Raw genomic sequence first — 11,579 nt, forward strand, 5'->3', positions numbered from 1 at the left:
GAAGGAGGTGCCAATGAACAGGTAGACAAAGAGTGGTGCCAGCACAAAACCACGCAGCGGGTCGATGTTGTTGAGCCCCACGAAGCAGACGCCACTCAAGAGGTCACCGTCAATCTGCCCCATGGCAAGGATGGTGATGGTCTTGACGGCTGGCACGGCCCAGGCGGCCAGGTGAAAGTACTGCGAGTTGGCCTCAATGGCCTCGTGGCCCCACTTCATGCCAGCAGCCAGGAACCAGGTGAGGGAGAGGATGACCCACCAGATAGAGCTGGCCATGCTGAAGAAGTAGAGCATCATGAAGAGGATGGTGCAACCCTCCTTCTTGGTGCCCTGCACCACAGTGCGGTAGCCATCATCCTGGAAGCGCTCGTTGCAGACCACCCGCTCCTCCAGTACGAAGCCTGCAATGTAGGCCACTGACACCATGGTGTAGCAGCCTGAGAGGAAGATGATGGGCCGCTCCGGGTAGCGGAAGCGCTGCATGTCCACCAGGTAGGTGGTGACAGTGAAGAAGGTGGAGGCACAGCACAACACGGACCAGATAAGGATCCAGATGCGGGCAAAGCGGATCTCATCCTGGTTGAAAAACATATGGCCGTCTCCACGGGCCGGCTCACAAGGTGCGGCGCAGTCCTTCTCACCCAGGAACTTGTAGTTGAGGTAGCTGGGCACCTTGAGTGCCCGTGGGCAGTGGAAGGGGTGATCCATCGTGGCATAGCGTGGCGCCCCCGGGGTGCCCTGGCCAGCCAGCGGCGTGGCACTGGTAAGCAGGGCTGGGGAACCTCCGTCCTCCGAGTGGTTCTGGCCCACGCAGATCTGCTCAGCGCCGTGGCGCGGGAAGTGCTCGCAGCGCAGCCGCTCGGGCCACTGGAAGCCGAACTTGTTCATGAGGGCCTCGCAGCCCTGGCGGGCCCGCTCGCAGATGGAGCGGCAGGGCGGGATGGCCTGCTCCAGCACCGTGCACACGGGCGCGTACATGGAGCACAGGAAGAACTTGAGCTCGGGCGAGCACTGCACCTTGACCAGCGGGTAGAACTGGTGCACCTCCAGCCCTGCGTCCTCCTGGTTGGTGTGGCCCAGCAGGTTGGGCATGATGGTCTGGTTGTAGGCGATGTCCGTGCACAGCGGGATGGAGATGGGCTGGCAGAACCCGTGGTCCGGGATGGAGATGCCCTTCTCGCCGTGGAACTGGCCCCAGCAGGAGCCCAGCAAGTTCAGCCAGAGCAGCAGCGAGCAGAGCCGGTGCAGGACGCTGGAGGGGCGCATGGTGCCTGCCGCGGCGAGAGCTCCCCGGGCCCCGGGCGCGGCCTCCCGGCCCGCTGGCTGCGACCCGCGCGGAGCGGGCGGAAAAGTTTGCGGGCGGGAGTTGCGCGAGCGAGAGCGCGTCCCGAGCCGGGCACTGGGCGCCCTCCCCGCAGCCAGCCGCGCTCCCCGAGCCTCTCCCTCCGGCCCGGCCCTCCTTTGTGCAGCTCCAGCCCTCTTCATTCCCAATTAGTCGGTTTCAAGGGGCCCGGCCCTCCCCCCGGCCGGGGCTCGCCTAATCAATTCCAGCCCGGCCCCTTTCTTCCCCCTCCGCCAAAAGGGAGCCTTGAAACAGCCCGGCCGGAGCCGCAAGACCCTTCCCAAAATTGCCTCTCGCCCAATCAGATTCAAACCCCGGGCCCAGCCCCGAGGGCAGGATTGGTCAACCACAACATAATGAGATCAGAGACCAGATGCCAAAGAAACCTCCCTCCCGCCCCAGCCTTTGCTTTTTAAAGGGGCCAATTTATTATTAATCATCATCGCTATTATTGTTTTGCACATACATTGATCTTCGCGGCCGGGTACAGCCCCGCGAGGTCCTCTGCCACCCTCCTGTGCCCGCTGCCAACAGCGGGGGAATCACACGCCTCGGACTGGCCTCCTCCTCCCTTCCCTAGTAGCACACTACAGGCTGCAGCGGCCGGGCGGCTTCGGGGAGTTTAATCGGAAAGTTCGGACGGCTTCTTCCCGGGCTGCTTATTTCAGTCATTTGCTGATGGGCTTAAATACCTGCTTGCAAACAGGCAGCCCCGACCTCAGTCCCGGGCTTTAAAGACACTTTAGACAACTTCGAGTTTCTGTTCTTTGCTCCAATGACATCTTTATTCTTTCCGCTTCTCTCCTCGGGGTGCTGTGCTTTTCCTGGTCAGCTATTCTATTAAAAAAAAAACCCACAAAACCAAACCCAACCCCCCCCCGTCCATGCATTCTTGTGAATACCGAGCGGACGCACACGCTCAAATTTTGTAGCAAATCTTTCCAAATGTGCCCCCTCCAGCTTACAGACGTCAAGGTTTCACGTCCTTATTTTTTTCTTTAAAACATTACAGAACTCTACCCTTTGGGTTTGGAAGCACGTGATTTCACTGGGTTTTATTTAAATCGCTACTTGCAACTTCCCCCCCGATTCTAAGAAGCTGGAAGTGGTAGTACAGTCCTCCATCCCCGTGCCCGCGGGTCCTGCCACGGGCGTCCAGGAGGTCCCTCAAAGACGCCGCAATCCCCTACAAACGTCGTGTTGCGGGATGTGGGCTGCAAAGCCCGGCTGTGTTAAGGGGTGTCCCGCCTTCAGATCAGTGCATTTCACCCGCCTATCCCGAGCCACATGGGCTGCACGGGATTTGCACAATTAGGGCAAGATGCGGTCAGTCTAACAGAGGTAGATAGATGATCGATCTGGATAATGACATGTGTATTTTCACACCGTTATAGCATGACATGCTCAATACATGCAAAGCCTAAAAACCATTTATAAGAATTTCTTTTTAATTAGATGTTCAAGCGCTTGGAAATGTTTATACTCGATCCCCAAACAAAAAAAAAATAGCCCGCTGTGAAATGGGACCCTGTCTCTTTAAGAGTCTCTTTAATGGCTAGGTTGTTCACTGGCATATAATTGTCCCTTTTCACTAACAAAGAACTCCATTATGATCCCTTTTTTCGGTGGCACCTCAAAGTGAGAAAATTCTTTAACACGTTGCTGTGAGCAAGTTTGAGAGGTTTATTTGGGAGGGGGGGATGGAATTAGGATGCAGGGGTAAAGGAGAGGGACTGCTGCTTCCAAAGTAAATCTTAATTATGCAAAGCAAAGTTTAGGCACATTAACAAGTAGGTCTTAAACTAAAGTTAATCACGTCTATCTTTTTAGGGAGGTAGGGGCAGTTAAGTGTTTTATTGCGGGAGCATGTTTGCAACCTTCCTCCTTCCTTTGATTCTGGAGGGAGAAAGGTTGTTGCCAAAAAAAAAAATCTTAATTTAAATATTTGTAGGTCTAGCCTCACAGTATGCTTGGAGTGGATACTGTCTGTGGTCTGAGTTAATTGCTTTGACGGTGTTCTAATGTGCATACATTTTTATTTAAAAGATACATACCTATATGGACAGTAAAATTAAAAAAAAAGACAAAAAGAAATTGAGCTTTTCATTCTGAGGGGTCCTGGGTTTATCTCCTCATAATCTCATTAAACTGCTCCTGATTATCTCTCTCTATCACCTTTGTAAAGAGAAGTCTTCAAGACATTCTCACCTCTGAATTTCCCCAGCCCTCTCTAGGCTGAGCTGTTAATCACACCAGCTTCTCAGGGAATTGTTAGAGCAAAGCAGGGAGTTCTCACTCACTCCTTTTCTGTGGCTTTTTCAATTGGAAGGTGGCAAGGGGGGGTGGAGGGGAATCGGCATAGAAATTTCTCCTGTGGTTTAGCATCTTGAGGGACTAGCAATTGCAAATGGGGTTGAGGAAGGAATTTCCTCTGTTTTCAAACTAGTTTCCTGCTTGGGTTTATCTGCCACCCAAATCCCCCTGGCCCAGACTGTAACCTTGTGAACAAGGGTGAGCACTGAGCAGTTCTGTAGCCTGCTCCGGCTTCGGTGGTGCCTGTGGGTTCCTACACAGGAAGGCCCTCTCCTCTCCAATTCAGAGGCAGGCATGTTTCAGCTCTTTATTTATTTAGCTAGGAGTTTGCAGAGTTTGCTCGAACCAACTTTTCCAGCATTCACAAGATGATAAGCTCTGGTTTTACTGGTTGCTGGGTTTTCTTTATCACCCTGGGGTGAAGTACATGTGGGGAAAACATTTCCAATGATTGTTTTGGAGTGAACTTTTAGCCTCCTGGGGAGAGCCATACAGCCTGACCCCTTAAAGTTCGGCCGCCCTTGAAGGAAGTACCCAGACTTTAAATCAACTTGTCCATTACCAATTCTCTAATTTAACGTTTTTTAAAGTGATCTGTAAAAGCTGGATTTTTTGCCTTCTCCCTTGAAGACTCTGCTGTGTGTGGTAGAGCGCAATGACATCTGCTCACCTGGGGTCCTTTCAAGGCATAGCTGACCATTCCTCCATCACACATTAGTCTTATCTCTTGCTTTTACTCCTTGGCTCCCCCATTCAGTATCTCCACTTTCTCAGTGCCCCTTATCTCTTTGCCTTTCTGACTCTAACCCAGCCATATTTCAGAACTCCTCCCTCCTAACTCTCTGATGCATGACTCATCCTTTCATCTTCTCAGCCTAATTTTTTCCCCTTGCAACTTGACCCTTTTTAAGCATCAAAGCTGCCCATTTTCTGCACTTTTGTCCATGACCCCCCCTTTGCCCTTCACATCTGTTATGCCCCTCTCCTTCCATTTCTTCTGGACACAGGGCTCAAAGCTAGAGCAGTGTTCCTCTGCAGCTGCAGTCTCTGGTATGAGTCTTGCAAAACTTTAAGAAGTTTCTCAAGGCCCAGTTATTCACGTTTATTTCTCTTATAACATATTTGTAGGACAGAAGCATCCAGAGGCCCCAGGCAAGCCCAATTGTTCCAGGTGCTGTTTGTGTAGTAACAGACAGTCCCAGTCCCAAAACACTTGCACTTTGAATAGTAAAGACAAAGATAGTGTTATCACCAGCCCCATGTGGCAGATGGGGGTCTGGGGTCTGGAGGGAATAAGGGTGAGATTTTCAGAACCCCGCTTATTGATTGTTCAGCTCTGGGAAATCTGGCCCAATGTAACTTGGCCAAGAGCACACATGAGGTCTGCATCAGAGCTGGGAACTGAATGGGTTTTTGGTTAACTGAGGTTTGGATTATGGGTTTTTAAACTTGCAGTTCAATTTTTTTATAATGCTCTTTCATCAAAACTGCTTCACAGTCCTCAAGTAATCCCTAAGCAGATATCATAGCAACCCTGTGCTAGTCATGGCACCCCTTCAGACCTAAAAGAGAATCCTCATTAGTTGTATAGGGCTTATGACATGCAGTTGAGTAGTTCCAGTTTCAACCAGGAATGGACAAAGGTGAGAAATGGATCTGTGAAACTTCTGCATTCCAGTTCTGTACTCAGGCCACTAGAGCAGTGGTTTTCAACCTTTCTCTATGCTGTCCCACAACCCCATAGTGCCCCCTTTGCATCTGACCAACTCCCACCCCTATTAGCAATATAGGAAGGGCAGGGTGTTTGCAACCAGTGCCATGTGGTTGCATAACATAGTTTTGGACCAAATGGCTATCTGAGAGATGTGCAGGGTTCTCCTGTTCCCCTTCCATCAGATCTCATTCCTTTCCATGAAACTACTAGCCCCAAGGTACAGTAGAAAGGAGTGTCCCAGCAGAAGAGTGCTACAGCCATTCCTGTCCTTGTGTCAGGGAAACTTCATTTTGTTGAATACAAATTAAAACTCTGCTGAAGTGGCCTTAGTAGGTGTAAACTTGCCCTCTTTAGATTGCACATATCTCATTTCCAGGTGTTTTGAGACACAAAACTGGTAAAAATGTGACTTTGGTGGTATTATACATGTAAATCTTTACAGGATCAGAGACCTAGCTGGTATAAGATGTGCGGTGCTATATCAGAATGTTGGACTATCAGATCTACTTTCCTGTCTCCAGCAGTCTGATGGTGCAATGAACATGAGCCTCCAACCCTTAATGTCTCTGGTGTTATAGAAGGCTATAGTATTGGAAAGACTACATGTTGGGAAGAAGTGATCTTATGTAGCTTAGGGTGAGCAGGTTACATCTTTGGACATCAGAAAGGACCATCATCTGGATGCCTTGCAAGGAAACTTTTCTGAAAACCCCATACTTTCTCAATAGCTCCAGTTTAATTCCAGCAATGCTAGTGTGATTGGAGGAGCCCCTGTACACCTCACCAGAGTCATCACTGATAGTAAAAAAGTATGCTGCAGTAGTGCCAAGAGGCCTCTCAAATTTAAGCTCCATCATGGTATACGATTGTGGTGTATACATCAGTGTACAAAAGTACAGCAGATGATAATCTCTGACCCAAAGGAAACCTTGGCTTGACTTGTAAACTGAGACCTTGCTTCTGAGACATCCACTGTTGGGTATACTCTGCATTTCCTTACTTTTCAAATGCGTTATTTAAGGCCCATTATAGGAGACAAAGCCAAGAAATCCAAAGCTGAGAAAGGTCTGAGGTCTTGGGCCACTTCCTGCAGACTCTGAACCTGCTCCTGTAATCAGGTGGTGGTGGTGGTGGTGGTGGTATGTGTGTGCGAGGGTGGCTCAAGGATAGGTGAAACAGGGGAGTCACAGTCTGAAGTGGCCCTGAAGACTGCTTGGGCCTCTGGTAGGGCGTCTCCTACTTCAGAGCACAGGAAGGGCTGCATGTGGGGAACTTGCACTAAGATCTAGGAACCCCAGGAATCCTAAACCAGGACTCTGTGTTGGATGGTGCTGTGCTAACACAAAGGTAGTCATTGCGCCAAACAGATGACAGTCAAAGCACTTCTGCTGCCCATGCTGATGTGTGCTGTACATGAAGGGGTTCAACCTATAGAAAGAACAGGAGTCACAGTCACCCCTTTACAGTCATCCCTTGACAGGCAGAGTCAGGTTATCCTTACCTTTGTTGGGGTCAATAACAAAGTTCCCTTTTGCTTCAGGGGGAGCAGGATCAAGTAAAGAAAGCCTTAAAGTTACGGCAAGGGTCAAGCTCATTCCTGTGTCAGTGCAGAATCAGGCTTAGTATGGGAAGGAAGCAAATTGTTCCTCCCTTAGCTTGGAGATCTAGAGATTAATTCAGCTCCCAGTACTGTCTAGAGAAACCATAAGGGGGTCTCATGAAGGGCTGCCTCTGTGCTTGGCAGGGACTGCCCTACCCTAGTGACACTGGCCTAAAGGGGCCTAGACTAATGTCATGGCAAGGAAGTTTGGCATCCGGGGCAAAGCCTGCAGCGGCAGTCCACCCTTGCCCTGCACACAGATCCGGGAACACATGCTCCCCCCATGCTCGATCAGGAATGCACACAACGGCAGGAAATGCCTTTCCTCCGTCCCCGTGTCCCCCCAAACGAGCTGCTCGTGGCTCCATCCAGTGCTCCACCCCAGCTGGGCAGCACCTATTGCCGCCCCTTTGCTTCGGCGCCCAGGGTGGTTGCCCTGCTGCCCCTACCCACTACTCCTGCTATGGCACTGCTAGGGACTACTCTGCCCCACCAGTTATGCAATGCAAAATGGCTGCAGTGCAAATGGCAGAAAAAAGTGGGGTCACTGACAGGCTCTGGGGTGAGTTGGAGGCTAATCATATCTGCTGCAGGAGATGTGCTTTGGGCTGGGAGGTACTGCTCCAGATGGAATTGCCAGGCTGGGGATGGAGTGGTGGTGGGCAGCTATGATGCCAGCTGAGGCCTTTCTGAGACCTGGACTTTTGTGTTGTGTGAAATCTTTGCTTCTTGGACATCAATCAGGACGGATTCCAGACAAACGGACACAACCTTCCCCTCTCTCCCCAGCCTGCTCAGCCTGCGGTTTAAAGCTGTGTCTCTGACTCACTGGGCACCTGGTCGGTTGTTTGCTTCCCGGAGTCTTTACTTTCTGTCCTTTTATTTTAGGGCTGGGGTTCCCTTCCTTTTCCCTCTCGCCTGTTTCTTTCTCTCATAACTTTTCCTCTCTCCCTCCCTCCCTCCCTTTCTCCCTCTTTCCTGTAACTTAAGCTTTTGTTGTGAGTAAGAAAAACCCAGGCTGGCTTGAAAAGAGGCCCCACTGCTTTTCAGAGAGTAATTGAAACCATCGTGCTGCTCCTAGGGGAGGGGGAGGGGTGGGGGGGGCTCCAGAAATCAAAGACATGGGGAACTCGATCCTTCGAGACAAACTTTGATTTACGGCTGGAGCAATGCGCCTCAGCCCCTCTCTGCGCTGAGCTCCGCCAGCCGGGCTAGTTTCACTCCAGAGGGGCTTGGCCCCTTGTGTCCCACTGCTGCTTCAGCCCTCCAGAGGTTGGGGGGAACATGGAGGATCCCCCAGGCCTGCCCGCAGCGAAGTGCCGCTTGTCACTAGCTGCTTCCCCTCCGTGTGTGTGCGTGCAGGGGGGACGCAAGAGCAATGAGAGATGGTATCCTTTTCCCTGTGCTCCTGGAGTACGGAGCGAGGGGCCAGGAGAAAATATCTACTCCCCTGCTTTTCTTGAGTAAGCTGCAAGGAGCTAGGCTGCAGTCAGAGGGCGAGAATATTGCTTCCTCCATATTGTTGCTCTGAGGGACCAGCTCTTCTGCTGAGTTTCTGAATGGCATTGGCATGTGTCTAGATTTCTCTGAGCTGTCTTAGTGCAGGAGACAGCTTGACACAGGAAAAGAGGCAAACTGAGGAACACAGCCCCACCTGGGCAGGTAAAGGAAACGGCCCAGGTAATGCCCAGGAGTGGTTGCTGGCCCTTCACAAAATATAGCTGAGGAGGGTGGAGGAAACGGACCTTGTCCTGTCTGGGAAAAACCGTGAGCTCTTAGGTGTTGTGGCCCTACTGGGTTTCTCTCTGTCACAGCAGAAGCAGGCTGTGGTGAGGTTGGTGCTGAGCGTACCTGCCTCCAGACCTAGAAGTTTGCCAGGGGGCTACTCTGGGCTTCTCCCCAGTTCCTGGCTTCAGGCCCACCGGACGCAGAGGGCTCAAGATTGGGCACTGGGGATGAACCCAGGGCAGCCCCACTGATTTGGAGGCTGCCCATGGGCAGGGCATGCTTGGGCCTGTCTTCACTGGGGGCCTGCTGCTGCCACAGCGGAGCCAGCCACAAGCTCCCGCCTGCCCTGGGGGCATCTGTCCCTGCCTTTCTGAGAGGTGGTGGGCTCCTCCACAGGCTCCGTGCAGAGGAACTGAGCTGAGCTGAGCTGCATGCGTCTGGGCCCTTGGTGGTACATCTTCTGTCTGCTGGACACAGCCACTGGGTGACCCCCCCCTCACCCAGTGACAACGCGTAGGGGGTGTATAGGGGTGCATGTGCACCCCCTGAGAGCACCGGTGCACCCCCTGACAGACCGTACTGCTCGCTCAGACGACGGGCGGGGGGGGCCAGCAAAAGCACTGGCGCCACCCCCCCCTCCTCCCACCCCCCGCTAGCGCTGGCCAGGGAGTGGGAGCACTGCAGCCGCTTCTGGGAGCACCGCGGCCACTTTCTGGCCGGCGTGATTGGCCACGGGGGGACCCCCTCAGTCGCTGCCTGGTTGCTGGGGGGGCACATACCCCGAAGGCGGCACCAGTTGCCTGTGCCCCCACCCCTATAAAGTACATTTTCAGTTTGAGACAACTGTCCCAGGCTCTTCTGCTCCTGATAGGACTCCTGCGGGAGACAACAGAACAGCAGGCAAGAGGGTGCAATTCCCACCTCAGGGGTCTGGATCTGACAAGGAAGGCTGGTTGTGAGGCCTGGCTGAGTCAGAAATGCCCTGGCTTCAAGGAAGCATGAAGGCGGTCGAAGCAGATGCAGAGAGGGGACGGGGCTGCTGCTGCTCCAAGAGGGGCTTCTGGTCCCACAGAGAGCTTTGCCATTGACCTTAGCTGGGGCAGGGTTTGGTCCTGGTTTCTGTCTGGGGAAAAGTCCTGTCCAGACTTGCCTCCCCTGGCTCAGGTGCTTGCCCCAGTGTAGGGATGTTGGGAGCTGGGGAACCTGTTGCCGACTTTCAGAAGGCCTGGCAGGGAGCAGGAGTGCATGGGCATTAGCAGACTCATTATCCCAACTAGTGGGACTGTCCGGACAAGAGCACGGCTGGAGGGAAAGCTGCTAGGTTTGCTCCTTGAGCAAGGAGAGAGGCTTAAACCCTGTGGATTAGAGAGCGTTGTGAACATTATTGCTGTTCGGGGCCTGCTTCCTGGGGTGGGGGAAGGGCAGGTGCTCCATTTCTTTACGTGGCCCAGACTCCCAGCTGCATTTCAACGCTGCTCATGTTTCTGCAGGACACTGTGCAGGAGCCTAGGGGTTTTGCTGAGATCCCATTGCCTGTTCTCCAGGCTTGGGGTGAGGGTCTGGTTTAAAGCAGCCCTTTTCTCCTCCACAGAGGTAGGCTGCATACTGCAGGTTTTACTTGGGTCTGCTGCTGGCCTCTGATTATTAGAGAGAGCCAGAGAAGGCCAACTAAATCTTTGCTGGTGGTGAGACAGATGTGCCCTATGGTGTCAAAGCTGCATCTGCTGGCTGCTGCTTCCCCCAGAAAGACAAACAGCAGCTCACAAAGCAAATTCTGGCTTGCATTAAACTGCCCCTGCACCATCCCTGCATTATGGTTTTTCCAACAAATGCTTTGTTACCTTGCATATTCATTTAATGCATATGCTGGTGGGAGGGAACCAGCTTCATTATTCCTTTGGGGAGGACAGAGGTTGGAAGAACACATTGCACAACTATGTGCATTTTGTCTCCCTAAGATTCCAGTTTCAGCTGACTTCTTGTTCATTTGGTTCTAGCTTTCGAAGGTGCTGAGCATCTATCCTCTAAAAATGAGGTGATCTCACTAATCACCTTCACTCAGTAGCCCTTTGGTATTTTCAGGCTGTAATTTTCAAAGGCACCTAAAGGAGGCAGATGCCCAACTTCTGCTGCAATTCTGTGGGTTTGTGCAATGAAATCTTTCAGATGCCTTTGGATTTCCCACCCTTTCAGGGCTGGATTGTACTGCTGAGAGCTTGAGCTGACATGCAACATGGGTATAGTGGAAGGCAGGAAGATGTGCGGTTGTCTGTTTTCACTTCACTGAGATGCATGAACAAGACCTAGAACAGAAATGGGCAAAATGCGGCCCGCAGGATGGATGCAGGCTGCCAGGCCATTCTATCCGGCCTGCAGAGCCCCTAAAAAATTTAGAAAATTAATATTTATCTGCCCCTGGCTGCCTGTCACGTGGCCCTCAATGGCTTGCCAAAACTCAGTAAGTGGCCCTCCACCCCAAATAATTGCCTGCCCCTGACCTAGAATGCTGTTGTTTTACAATAGAAATGTCAATCAGTCAGTCGTTTTCCATATCCTCCAAGGTTGAAAGATGCTGGTGACAAAATCCTGGGGTGTCAGGGTGTTCCTAGAGATAAACCCTGGATTTGTGTAAGCTTACTGGCCTCCCACCCCACTGAATAGGTATGCTCAGGTTATTAATTTGCTCAGAAATCACAATTTAGTTTACCACAGGTACTTCAGTTGAATAACAGAAGAAAAAAAAGGGTTTATTACACGGAAAGCAAAAGTAATCAAATGCTTTGACAATGGAATATGGTCAAAACAAAACTGAAAAGCTGACAAAATCCTAACCCTACTCTCAGACTACCACCTAGCCCTCATAACTTTTCTGTGAAAATCCC

The 11,579-nt window shown here is 51.8% G+C and overlaps 1 protein-coding gene across 1 annotated transcript in view; it reads right to left on the bottom strand.

Annotated features, from left to right (window-relative positions):
* The window catches only part of FZD2 (frizzled class receptor 2), a 2,229-nt gene extending 620 nt beyond the window's left edge, over positions 1 to 1,609 (bottom strand). Inside the window, 1 exon segment of the mRNA XM_006039410.2 lies at positions 1 to 1,609. This exon segment is cut by the window's left edge and continues 15 nt beyond it. Within this exon segment, the coding sequence (XP_006039472.2) occupies positions 1 to 1,485 (1,485 nt within the window). The 5' untranslated portion in view covers positions 1,486 to 1,609.
* Positions 1,610 to 11,579: the final 9,970 nt, after the last annotated feature.

The sequence above is a fragment of the Alligator sinensis genome, unplaced genomic scaffold, assembly GCF_000455745.1.
Source record: "Alligator sinensis unplaced genomic scaffold, ASM45574v1 scaffold919_1, whole genome shotgun sequence".
NCBI lineage: Eukaryota > Metazoa > Chordata > Crocodylia > Alligatoridae > Alligator > Alligator sinensis.